Source organism: Haemorhous mexicanus, chromosome 2, assembly GCF_027477595.1.
Source record: "Haemorhous mexicanus isolate bHaeMex1 chromosome 2, bHaeMex1.pri, whole genome shotgun sequence".
NCBI classification, from domain to species: Eukaryota; Metazoa; Chordata; class Aves; order Passeriformes; family Fringillidae; genus Haemorhous; species Haemorhous mexicanus.
The window spans coordinates 111,304,927-111,319,020 of NC_082342.1; the positions used below are offsets into that span (position 1 = coordinate 111,304,927).

A 14,094-nucleotide genomic window follows, 5' to 3' on the forward strand; every position below is an offset into this window, starting at 1 on the left:
CATCTCAAATCCATCCTCATCTGCCATTTAATTTGTAGTTGTTGGATGCACATGAAACCTTGGACTCTCCTTTGTCTGTCTGTGCAGATTGCACAGTTTATACAAGGGATACAGGTTGGAGCAGTCTAGCAGAGTTATGCATTGCCTGCTTTACAGTGTGCATGGCAGATAGAATAAGGTTCCATCCTTTATCCTGTGTTTCTTCTTGCACTGTTTTTAATTATTTTGAGGACCGTGTTTAAAGTAAGTGAAAATTATTTCTTCTGTCCCTGAAAGGCTTCATGCACCCATTTGATTTTTCTGGACCCCTTGAAACTATTGTATTGTTAGAAATCTTCATCTACTAAATCTATAAAACTTTCTTCTTGTACTTTGCTCTTGATGGACAAGTGAATTAATTTAGTCTAAAAAGAAGAGACCCTAAAAGGCTTAACTGCAAAACTGGGAAGGGACTGTGTGCATATGCAATGAAGATGCATCTTCAACCTGTTAATGTACAAGTTATTTTAAAAGAAATCTCTTAATGTAGATGACAGTTACTTATGCCAGAAGTAAGACATTTCATTAAGATATTCTTACAGTAAGAAAAGGAAGTTTGCTTGATGATGTAATTTATTCCTTATCTCAGAATTTCATTGCAGAGATACTATTTTACAGTATAGGCATTGTTGCTGCTTAGTAAGCTTGGGGGTTGCTTAGTTTTCTTTTTTTGTTTTGGTTTTGGAGGGATAAGCAAGGAGGTGTTAATTAAGCAGACAGTTGAGGACTCTAGCATGCTTCTGGGGTGATGTGTTTGTATTTTGTTTCTACTCATTCAGCCTGAATTAACTATTCAATTTTCCTTGCATGGAAGAGATGGTTGCAGCTTGTAGGAGAACTAAAATCAAGCTAAACAAGTGCTAGGCAAAAATCAAAATGAACAAATGGATTTTCAGTTATTTATTAATTCTGGAATGTATCTGTGAGTGAAAAATGTCTATATTATGTAGAATAAAATAAAGCCAGCTGTGAATAAGTGGGTAAATTTTTAACAAGCTGAACAAAGTAACATGAATATAAATTCCAGGTCATGTGCTTCACCACATAAAGGGTATGTAAAATTATATGGAAAATCAATGATAAATGAACAAATAAGCAACTTAAATTCTGGGATTGCTTTTTAAAAACAACTAATCAGTAACCTGCATATTAAACTTGCACTGCTGGAACTCATAAGAAAAGATTTCTTTTTCTCCCTTCTTTAAGCTTGCCAGTGCCTTTCTGACCCACAATTGGGAAACACATTCATCTCAACTCACTGCCTTAGACCTTTAGAACTCATTTTTGACCTTGTTTTCAGATAACAGTAACTATTGATAAGGTTACTGTTACTATGTGCATATAGTTGTTAGACACACCGGTATAATTACTTTTTATATGAATATATTGCTTCCCTATTTACAACCTTGGGAAGATGAGAAGTTTCCTGTTCTTTGTTTTAAAAATGATGAGGTCTCAAAAGGAACAGCAACAGTGATGTTACGAACAGGTTGTAGTTTTGCCCAGCTATCATTAGTGTAGAACGTGAGATACAGAATTTGCATTGTCAATTGGAGGATGGCTGCTTCCCCCTTAGACACTGACACTGGTAAATATCCTTTTGCTTTTAAAAGCTAGAACTTGCTGACCAGGCTTTCCTTCTAATTCAGTGCAGAAACACCATTTAATTAATTTGTTACATTTTATATTTTAGTGAAACACTGACTCCAATGTAGTCATCAGAGTAGTAGGTTTGGGGATTGAATTTAGGGAGGATTGAATTCATCCTTCATGTGCTGAAACAGCAGTAAGTCTCACATGGCAACAGTGCTGATGTTGAACGTGTCTCTCTAGGGCAGGGCCATGATTTTACAGCTACTGAAATGTGAAGGAAAAATCTGCTGTGCCAGAATAGAGAACACTAGCATAGCAAAACCCCATTTACAGAACTGCTAAGCTGCCTTTTTATGTGGCACCTGATGACTGAACAATACTCTATTAATTATATAATTTCATCAAAATCATAATCTTGTACCTTATTTTATGATCTTCATTCTTCTCTCCTGGAGAGAAATGGATGATATTTTTCCCTATTGAAAAAAGGTGCATATAACAATTGGAGTCCTTATGCTAAGATGTTTTTAAGTTTTTCACACTCATTTTGGAAGTGGACATCATCGAGATTACAATGTATTCCATAGCTCTAGTTTTTTGGTTTTGTTTTTGCACAGGGTGGGTAGGAGTTAACTTAAAATTATCCTATATTTTATTAGACTCAAATTTAAATAAATACCTTTATGGGCTTAAATTGGCATCTCTCAAGTCAGGTATAGTTGGGATTGGCTATATATGGGGTCTTATGTGCCATCTGGGGTATAAAGTTATTTGACTTTATTCTCACAGAATGAGACATCAGTGTTGATCAGCAAAACTATATTGTCCCTGCTTAAATACCCTGTGGTTTTTGGGGTGTTTTTTTGTAAGATTCTGGTTTTTCTTTTTAGTTTCTTTTGTTGTGATTGTTACTGCCAAATTGCTTACTAATTTATATATAGGGATCACTGTGCAGTTCTGCAAGATAGTTGCAATAATATTTTCCAAATCTCTGAAAGTTGAACTCATATTTAGAAGAAAATAAGCTTAAATTACCTTCTTTCATTCCTTCTACTTGTTAAAAATTTACTTATCTTAGTAGTGTGGTCTCTACTCCCCCTACTGTGCACATCCCACACACTTAAGAGCTGGCTTATCTGGTGTCACAAGACATATCTAATTTATAATTGCAGTAGCTGAAAAGAAAAGTTGGTTTTACTGAATTGCTCTTATGCTCAGTTGTGTTATAGAGTGTTACTAGTGCTTTAGAATAAGTTCTGTATTCCTAATGCACACTTTTTTTATTTAAGGTAAATGAGGCTACTTAGTGGACTCACTGGATGCAGCTGATTTTTTTGTTTCGGTTTGTTTTGTTGTCTGAAGAGATTCCACCACCAACGTGATTATGCTACTTTTATGGTTCAATATATTCATGAATCCATCTGTCACCAGTCCCTGCGTAACTTCCCAGTGGTGCACTGAAAATTCAGTCTTCAGCCCTGCATTACTCTGTTCCCTTACCCAAATCAGCTCCAAATGCACTGGAAGCCTTTGTGTGGACGATCTCACATCATCCTCTAAAATTTCACAAGCCCTAGCTTTGTCTGAGAAAGTGGTATGAAAAAAACCTGCAGTCTCTGAGGTAATGATGGCAGATGTTTAGCTGTCGTTTTCAGGAGTTTGGTACTTCATGCAACATACTTCAGAAAGTTGATGCACTGTGGAACTTTATAAACATCTTACAATTCTTCCAGCTGCTGTGAATTACTTTTCATATGCCAATGGTTGCCAAAGATGTTTTATTGTAGTTGCCACTGGTGTGAAACACCTTCCATGGTACAAACCTTTTAAACACTAGTCCAAGATGGATTACCATAGCACACATTGCCTCTGGTTTGGCAATGAGGAGTTTGCTGCTATGGTCCACAGAGTATTGCTGAAACATTCAGTTGCAAAGTTAAAAAGCTGGGTTTGGTTCTGACACATGTAGTCACTTGGCCCATCATAAGTATTTATGACACCAAATCCTGTAGCTGTACCTTTAAAGAGATGAGAGAAAATAGTGTTTTGGTTAAGGCCATGTTTCATCCTGTGGTTTTGTGCTAGCTTGGAAAGACAAGTTTGATGCAGCATGCTATTGACAGGACAGCTGCTTGATAACTCAGCAACTGATAACTTTTCAAACTGCTCTGTACAGTGCACTTTCCTTGACCAATACTGCATATATCCTGTCATCCTGCTTAAGTGACTATTTGTTAAACTTTAGAAAGTCGAAGCTGACTTAGTTTTCATTAAACAGGGTCCACTCCAAACGAGTAATCAGTTCTTGATTTCATTTAGTATATCTCAGGGACCAAAATCTCCCTTTCAGTTTCCATGTCCGTAGTTTTAACTTCAAGATGTTGCAAAATATGCTGGGACAATCCAAAACCTTGGCTTGGTAGAGTAAGTCTTGGCACCTGAAATGTGCCACTGGAATTTACAGACAATGGTGACAGCTGAATCCCATCCACTTTGAAATCCTTTGTTTTCCACATGAAAGGAGCGAGGTAATAATCTTATCTTCAGCTTTCCTGTTTGTACCAACAGCATCCTAAATGCCAGCCTTATTGGTTAGGTCAAGGAGGTGTTCTTGTGTAGTGTTTTTAGACCAGTATGGAATGGCAGCAAGGTTAAATGTGGGAACAACACAAAGAATTTCAAAGATGTGTTTAAATGCACTAGGAGTTAAAGGGAGAGGATTTTTGTGTGCATTTTTTCTTAAAGATTTTTGTCTTTAACAAAGTTTTTCTTTGATTAGAGGCTTAGTTTTTAAAAGGATGTTATATGTCTGAAGCAATGAATTGCACAGAAATTCAGGTCTGTACAATATATTTAATATCAAATGCATATTAATTGCCTTTTTATTGTCAAGTGCAATGACTTTTGAAAATGTGACTTTTAACTTAGAAGATAGAGAAGGAACATTTTTTGTCCTGTGGTTGCATGTACAACTTCAGCAGAGAGAAGGGATTTTGTGTACAAGTGAAAATATAACAGCATAATTCAAATACTGTCCCTCCTGTAAATATTCACATGTGAAGTGTGACAGCCAAAATTTCTGGTGTTTCTAGATTGTATTGGAGAGGTGAAGAGTAAAAAAAGAATATGATCCCATAGAAAAAATCTCATACTCCTTACCTTTACTCTGAGCTGTTTCTGATCCCACTGTACCCTAAGGAAGAGGAATGGAGCAGCCTGTGGAGCACAGGGAGCAGGGGCAGCGCACATCTCAAACTCTGGACTTCTGAATATGACCTCTGAGTCTTGCCAAAACCACTGAAGTGCTGGACCTGGGAATGAATAATGCTGAAGTGTTGCCTTTGCCCGTGATAAATGTGGCAGGGGGAAAGCTTGTACCTAACAAGTAGGAGAGGGAATTTTTGCTGCTTTTTTGACTTATCTTTTACTGGGAAACACAATTCCTATTAATTTTTCACTGAGTAAAAATCATTATTTTATTTTCAATTGCTGTTGCAAATGTTTTTTAAGAGTTTCACATCACTGTTAACTTTCTACCAACATAGTTGAAATATATTGTAAACTTCTTGTTGGCGGGGAGGGGACAAACTGTTAAAGTTAGCTTTTTCTGAAGCTGTGATTTATTTTTTTTTTATGAATTACCAGTTTATAAATTCTTAATTGAGAAATGCATTAATTTGGTATTAAAGTACCACAAATGAATTGATGGAAGGTGTCAGTTTATTCTTGCACATCATCTTTCAGACATATTGTCACTAATGTTTTTACAGGAGGCACAAGTATATACTGATTTATATAAAGCAGTAAAGCAGCCACTCTGAGACATGCTTTAAGTTGCTCAGATGTACAGGTGAAATACATGCAGTTCTGCATTCTGCTTCAGTGATGCAAGGACTCAAGGACTGGATTAGAAGTTGCATTTCCTAAAGTCCCTCCATGTTCAGGAAAAAGCAGGAAAACACAAGTAAAATGACAGGAAGGAACATGGTAGTACAGGTTTGATGTAAAGGGGGGGTTGGGGCCAATACACCAAACAGGTTTTGGTCTTATACCATAGTCTGGCAATTGCTACAGAGTCAAAAGCCTTTGTGAGCTGTGGGGAGAAATGTTCATGAAATAGCAAACACTGCTGGGGGTGGTAGCTGGGAGCAGAAAGTGCTTCTGTTATTTTACAAAAGCAGCATGGGATATGTCTGATGGGTACATTTAAGGAGTGCACCTGCTGGATTCTTATTCTGTCTCTTTGTGGCTTCCAGTTGCCTTCTACGCATCCAGTGCTCCATGATGATCCAAGGATATGGCCTTCATCTGTAGTCTTTACAAATCCTTAGTCTCCTCTATGGAAATCAGTCGTGTGTCAGAAACAAAACACACACACCGACACACACCTTGGAAACAAAAACGCGTTTAAGTTTCACATCAGCACACAAACACTTATCACTCAATATCAGGCTTCTCCCTCTGCCCATGAGACTCCAGTGTCTTCCTTTCACACGGCAGAATTGCAACCTTGCCCTTAGCTGCCCTGCACAAGAGTGTACTCATATTTCATGACTCATCAAACTGGAATATTATGATATTGGAATTTTATTAATTTAATTAGTTTCAGAGTCTTATAAATATTTTTTTTTTCAACAAAAGCTAATACAATGTCTGTTACTGGGACTCTGTGCAGTATAAGCAAGCTTCTTAATATCCACGTCAGCATCCAAGCTCTAATCTTTCCGTCTAAAGAGCCCTAGATCTGTATCAGCTCTTGGAATGCTGGGCCCAGTACGATTGCTGCATGTACATGTATGTTTTTTAAATTACTATATATATTATATAGTAATTACTGGAATTTATGGAAGTGGTATTCATCAATCGTGGAGATAAAGATGGGCAAATGAGTGGCAGCCCTTTAAAGCTGGGAAGTGGCACAGGAGCATTGTTGGAATGATTTGTCCTGAGGGATCTCTACAGGCTGGAGAAGTGGGCTGAGAGTGAGCTCTGCAAGGGGAAGTGCCAAGTCCCACCCCAGGAGGGGCAAACCCTGCACTGGGACAGGCTAGGGACCTGCCTGCTGGGAAGCAGCTCTGCAGGACAGGTCCAGGGGGCTCCTGGTGGACACCAAGATGAACCCTTTTTTCCAGCAACTGGACAAAGAAGGCAAACAGCACCTCGGGCTGGGTCAGGCAGAGCACCAGCAGCAGGCAGGGGAGGTGATCTTTCACTCAGCCCTGCTCAGACACAGCTGCTGCCCACAGAAGCTGTGGATGCCCCACCCCCAGAAATGTTCATTGCCAGGTTGGATGGGGCTTTGAGCAACCTGGTCAAGTAGAAAATGTCCCTGGCCATGGCAGAGCAGCTGGAACTACATCGTCTTTAAGATCTTTTCCATCCCAAAGCATTCCGTGATTCTGTGATTCCTGGAGTGCTACATCCTTCTCTGGGATTGCCAGGATGAGAGAGTCACAGACATAACAGAGGGAGACCTGTGACAGGCCACAAAGATGGATGAGGTGTTAGAGCATTTGTCATGGGTGAGAAGTTGAGATGTCTGGGCATATTCAACTTGGAGAGAGCTCAGATATAAATTCCTGATACAAGGATGGAAAGCCAGACCATTCTCAGTGATGCCCAGTGACAGAACAAGAGACAAAGGACACAAGTGAGCACAGGAAATCTCATTCAAACCAAAGAAAACAATGTTTTACTCTGAGGGTGGTCGCACAAGGGACCAGGTTGCTCAGGAAGGTAGGATCTCATCCAAGATACTCAAAACCTGATGGGACACAGCCCTGATCTCACTGACCCTGCTCTGAGCAGAGGGTTGGCCCAGACAGAGGTGCCCTCCTGCCTTGGTCCATCTGTGGGGCTGGTTAGATCAGCCACAGCTCAACCCCAGCACAGGCTGGAGCCTTAGGTCAGCTCAGAACAAAGACTAGGGGAAAGTCCATGCTGGTTTATTTGGGCAAAACCAGTTCAGGTTGTGTGAACCAGCTGTCACCCACTGTTGTATTTCAACATTCTTCAGCTGGCAGTCTCACTGTGTTACCCTGTGTATGGGTTTGCTTTGGAAGAGTCAGCCCAACTGTGGGGGCTGGTTATCTTGCTTGGTTTACTCCTGAGAGACGTTCTCTTAAGCAGTTGCAGTGCAATTTTAAAGTAAAATTATTCTTTTTCAGATTTCTGACTGCTTTAATCTAACACCCTCTTTTTTGTAGGGAATTACACCACCAGGTGGTTCAAAGGAGGCTAGGAGGCAAGCATGGGATAATGTGTTTCCAAAGACATCACAGTTAAATTGCAGTTAGCAAAATCTAAAAGTATGGGTTCCTTAGTTTTTGTAATAGGAAGACATCAGTATGGGAGTAATTAATTTTTTTTTTTCTGTAGTATTTTTTTCCTTCAGATCTGGTGGCCTGCTGGTCTAGGAGTTCCTTCTCTGGCTATCCTTCAAAGTACATCCACTTCAGCTGGAGGTATCTCCCACACTGTTCCTTTTCAGTTCTTCAGGAGCATGCTGAGAACTGAGGCTCCAGCAGCTCTAGCTTCCTGATCTCCTGACACACTCCCTAGGTCTTGTGCAACAAGAAAACAGACAGGATGGCACTGGCCATCAGTTGTCACCATCTAGAACAAGCACCTTCCCTCCCACCCCTACAGCCAGTTGCAGTTGTATTCTGTTTGTTTTGGCAAGAGGATGAGTTAGCATGCTCAACAGCCCCCACAGTTCCTTTGCTACTTCATAAACACCTTCAGGAGTGGGGGGTATATCACTTGAGCTGCTTTTTTTTCCTAAGCTTTCAGTCCTATCCCTCCTTCTTGCATAGGTTGTCTTGCAGGTGGAGCCACTGTTAAAAAAATTGCCACAGAGCTTATTGTTTGATACAGACTTATGAACTCATTAGCTTTTATGAGCACAGAAATCCCTTTGTTATTACTTCTCACTCTGGAACACCAGAAGTCAGTTGAGAGGATACATAACACAAATATTAATATCCTTCCCCACATGACGTTTCAGTATTAAAATCACTTCCACAAACACTAAAGTTGGGTGCTGCTTCAGTATGAAGGGAGGTTACTTGAAAAACTATGTAAACTGCTTCAAACTCTATCACCTTATAACTCCAAGTCTTCTGTGGACAGCATTTTCAGGAAATGAAAATGTACCATTGCAGCTTGTCAACCTTGATTTCTCAAGGACAATTGATTCATCAGTTGTACAATTCTGAACTGACTCTTCAGCAGAAGAAAGTGCTTTAACAAAATAAAATGCTTTTAGAGATCTCACAGTAGAAATACTGGAGGCATCAGATATTTTCCATTTCTTGGGGGTTTTTTAAGGAAAAAGAAGAAAAGGGGGGAATCTGGAGCATGCAAGAATCATGTTGTCACTGTGAAGCAAAATATAAGATGAAAGCTATAATATTGTTCTCAGCTAAACTTCAAGACATGTATTTTTAATTCTCCCCACCAGGTATGTATCACCAACACAAGTTATTTTTATGTGGACCCTAGCCCTCTAAAAGGTGCAGACCACTTAAGTGCAACATGGTGCCTCTATCCTGTGACTCTAATGCATAAACCTTAAAACAAATTGCACCTTGTCTTGCTTTGGATTTCAGCTCACTGATGAATTTCCAGCTCAAGTCAGGGACTGCCATACACATGGCATCATTACTTTGACTCTTACCAGACTTTTTTGTTTGACTTCTGATATCACTGATATCACACCGACAAAGAACTGCACACAAGGCAGGGTTTGCCAAACTTGGAAATGTTAAGCAATGTTCAGCAATGCTGAGCACAATTCGTGTTAATAAATGATTAAATTAATATGAAACATAATTGTGCTGAAAGATTTTATTGGCTAATCTTGAAATAGCTTATTTGCTTATTCATGAAGATGTGAAATACTGAGTCACAACTGATGTGCAGATGAGCAACTCTGTATATTGGAATATGCAGGTAGGGTTTTATTATTCAGGGTGTGAGGTAAGCACTTAGGAAAGGTAGAAAAAAATACCTGAATTTTTGCAGTTCAGAACACAGTGTAACATAATAGTAGATCAATATAACAAGCAACAGGATAGTTAAAGGTCATTACAGCAGGGTGACACTGGTTTACAGAATATCCTTGATATATCTGAAATTGTTGGAAGAGTTCATTATAGCTTCGTTAAAGAAAGCAAATCGGTTATTCCCACGTGCTTTTCAAAATCTGTTGAAACTATCACAGCAGCATTTGGCACATTATTGTCAAAATGAAAATGTTGAAATCATGATTTAAATATTTATGCAGCAGCATGAGTCACAGCTGCACTACCTTACAATAGAAACAAAGATAACATCAGCATGCAGGCTGCTCACTTACACACTGTAGATCAGCACTGCCAAACAAGTTTGCACTAAACATGTGGTACTAAACACTTATGAGGAAAGACAGTGAGGTCTTTCATAATAAAATTTAAAAAAATAAGTGGTGTGGTAATTCTTGTTTACAGATATTCCTCTAAGATTGTTCATATTATGAATTTCTACCTAAAGGTCAGGAAGTTCCAGCACCAAGGTTACACACAGACCTAGTAGTCCATATCCATTGAAGTATAATTAGCAATTTCTTTCTCTCAATGGATATTTCATTTTGGACACTGCCTAGACTTTGAAATGACTAATGTTCCATAATGAAGAAAATGGATGTGAGATCCATGGATGTCTCAGCTCTTTTTTATTTTGAAGTTAGAGTTTTTGTAGAGCATAAGACATGGAACTGAAATGACCCTGAGCCACGACCTTTACAGACACATCTCCAAGGTACCTCCCTCTCGTTCTCTTCTGGCACTGTGAACAACACAGACATGTTCAGGACTGCTGGCAGATGTTGGTTTGTTATTTTGGGTTTGCCTGTGTACTCCATCACTCTGTCTGGACTTGGTGTTGGTAAAAGCATTTCTGTTTCAGAGCAGGAACAAGGAGCTGGGGTTTCTCCATCTGTCCCCCTCACCCTGCTGCTGTACTGATATAATGTGTGGCAGTCTTAGGGCATGTGGAATCCCACACAGATGTCGGGTAACATCCTACTTCCAAAGCACATTTCAGACCATGTTTTCCTTTTCCCACCTCTAGCATGTATCCCTTCTCTTGCTGGACATCCCTGTAGCTCCAGCCTAATAGAAAGAGGGATGAGCTAAATGAGAGTTCTGCCAAAGTCCACACATTGATTGTTTGCTGGGGGTCAGAGTAGTATCTTAAGGATTTTTTGACAGGTGTGGCTTACATCATGTCAAGAACAGAGTACTGCTTCTGGAAAACAGCATTTGGAAGTGAAAAAATAAGTGTTTGATATACTGTATTTGTATAAATTCAAGCACTCCCTCTCTTTGCCAGGCTCAGTGCTGAAGCCAGGCCCACACAGCAGCCCCTGGCAGCAGAGCTGTGCTGCCCATGGCCAGAAGGATGCTCTGCTGGGTTGCTGTCCTGGTGCCTGCACACCCCACACAGGATGGCCCTGCTGTGCTCTCACTGCCTTTGTGGGCATTGGAGTGGGCACGGATCAAAAACCTCTGTATCAGCACCACAAAGTTGCTCTCCTGCTGTCTTCTTTCTCTGCATTTAGCAAGGCTTTTGCAGCGCTGCCCTTGGCATCTTGGGCCTGAACTAAACCAGGCTGTTATCAGAGCTATTTCAACAGCTGATATCTCAGGGCAAGTCACATAATGCTTCTGATTTAAACAAATAAGAACAAATGGAGTCTATTCAAAACTAATCTTTCTTCAGTGAAGACAAATTACAAATCGTGCAAGAAAATAGTTAATGGTGAGAGTTTACAAAGGCCCCCAGTGACAGAATCCCTTCATTTTGGGTGTGTGCACAGGTAAGATCAATCAATTCCTCAGCACCCTTTGTCCTTACATTCAGCTTGAATAGCATCCCACATGGTGGAAATTTTCCAAAGAACAAAAAATAGATTTGTCACCACTGTCATTTTCTTACCAGAGCAGATGTTAAGGAAATGGGGTCCTGACTTAAATATGAGAATACTGTTTGATAAGTCAGATAACCACATTCCTGGCCCCATGTGTGGGGCTTATTATTTAGCAATGCATGTTTCCTACACAGAAGTCATTAGCATAGATATTAATTATGCTATTATGTTCATTTTCAACAAGCCTACATTCGTTTTTGCTTCTTTGACATTTTCATCATTTGCAAGTGCCACCTGGGTTAACATTCAGTTAATGACACAAGTGACTTGAAACAGTAAATAGTTGTGCAATTTATAAACTGCAATATAAACAAAACAAAACAAAACAAAACAAAACAAAACAAAACATGTCCACATGGTTATGGTAAGTTCTGCTTTGAATCTGAAGCTTTTGATTGATTAAAAGTTTAAAGCACAAATTGTATTTTCTGAACAGAGGAGCTTTCTTAATCACATTTTGCCTTTGCTGAAAAGTACCATCTGTTTATAATTTAAGAAAAGACACTTGTTGATTGTGTTAATTTCTCAAGAAAGCTCAATTCAGTTGTAATTAAGGGTGCTCACTTGGCAGTTTGGTGAACAGAAGTCCTTTGTTTATTCACAAAGCCAGCCATGTGCAGGCAGCACACTAAGTCCGTGCTCTCTTACCCTTGTGCATCACATACCCAAGCAGATTCTTGCTGCCAATTAAATCTGGGCCATCTTTTTGGGCAGAGGATGTGTGGTGAGATTACAGTTTGTCCCTGTGTAGGTCCTTTTGGATGAATATGGAGGAGTGTTTAACACCATCAGTGGGCAGGCAAACACCTCTGGCTTTATGTCAGAACCCTGTGGCTGGATCTGTCAGGCAACAGCCTGGCATCATCCTGGATCTCCTCTCCTCTCCTCTCCCTCTCCCTCTCCCTCTCCCCACAGCAGTGGGGTCAGCAGCTGGCCCTAAACCCGTGCCCAATGTGCACCACCAGCTGGTACTTTGGGAGGACTTCAGGATCTTTATGGAATGATTTTGGAGCTTCAAAGGCAGCAAGGCTCTGGGCTTGCAGTAGGACTGAATGATTCACCTGGGGTTACACCAGGATTCTTTTGCTCAGGCTGTGACTCTCCAACAGAAGGACCTGAACAGGTTGGTGTAGCCTGATCAAAGAGCAAGTCCTTAGCCAGGATGGCAGCCACAGGCAGCTTCCTCTCAGCCATTCCCATCATGTCAGCTTTACCCAGGTGACATTTAGAAACCTGCCAGGGTCTTTGACAAAAATAAAGCCTATTTAAAAATCCAGAGCACTGCAATTGCTCAGGTTTATCAAATTCATCAAATAAATTGTGTGAAGGAAGTGGACTGAAAGCACTACAAAAGTTTTAATTAAAATTTATTTCAGTGCGTAAAAGGAAACCACCAACATTTATAATTAAATCTTGGCAAAAGGATTTCAATGAAAATGCCAGTGCACAAATTGCATTAATTGTGTAAAGCTACTCAATATGGCTTTCTCTGCTGCTTTGCTGATAGAGTAGGAAGAAGGATGAAAACACCATGCCAAAACCTCTCTGCACAGGAGTGGATATTAGTCACTTCAAATTCTTTCCTGTTTAATAGAAGGCATTAGCTTAACTTTCAGAGGGAGGAAAGTAATATTCTCAGTGGTGGAAAACAGCTGGGTATCATTAATGGCTTGAAAGTGGAGGTGGTGCTTTCAGCACTTCCATTTCACTTCCTCCTCCCTTCTGCCTCCTTTTCAGAGTCATATCTTTATTTTCTCTCTTCTCACTTAGCTGACTCCCAATTACAGCTTTCTGGCAAAATGAAGCTGGGTTTTTGAAGGTTTCCTTCTATATCTTGTCAAGCTGGATTTTTGGAGGTTTCCCTCTGTATCTTGTCAAGCAAGGCACTGGTGCATAATGTTCAACAGATTTGTTTTTCCTCTGGGTTAGGTTTCTTTTGTTGTCTGAACCACCTCACAAAAAATGTGAGAGAAGCTCTTCTACATCACATGTGCTCAAACCCCCTCACTCCTGACTCCTCCACAAGTGGAGCTGTAACTTTGATATCCAAAGGACAGACTTTTGTTATGTTCCCTCTTTTTCCATCAATGACTCTTTCCTCCACACTGGTGGCTGCAGCCCCCTGTGCATTCCGCTCTGGAGAGCCCTTGTTCTCTCCTTGCCCTGCCCCAGAGCCCAAGGCAGGCTGTGTGCTGCACATCCAAGGGGACATTTTCCTCCTCTTATCCCAAATCTGTTCGTTTTTCTCTCTGTGATCCGCTGGCAGGAGGAAAGGCAAATAGAAACATTTTTTTAATGTGGCCTAGCCATTCTCTCTACTACTTTTTTTGCTTGTCTTTGCAGATAAAGAAATGTTGATGGTTTAGAGAAATAAGGAAGGGAAAGGCTCTGCCTCTTGCAGCAGCAGCTGCTTGTTGCTTTCCCCAGAAAGAAGTTGTTGTCAGGCAAAGAGGAATTTCTTTGGGGCAGTCCAATAGCTGAAGACCAGATTT

At 40.3% G+C, this 14,094-nt stretch overlaps 1 protein-coding gene across 2 annotated transcripts in view; it reads left to right on the forward strand.

The window, feature by feature from the left end:
- Positions 1–5,338, forward strand: part of GK (glycerol kinase) — a 34,772-nt gene extending 29,434 nt beyond the window's left edge. For both annotated transcript variants that reach the window (XM_059839932.1, XM_059839933.1), the window contains one exon: positions 2,922–5,338. In XM_059839932.1, coding sequence (XP_059695915.1) covers positions 2,922–2,929 — 8 coding nt within the window. In that variant the 3' untranslated portion in view covers positions 2,930–5,338. The remainder of the gene's footprint in view (positions 1–2,921) is intronic.
- The last annotated feature ends 8,756 nt before the right edge of the window (positions 5,339–14,094 follow it).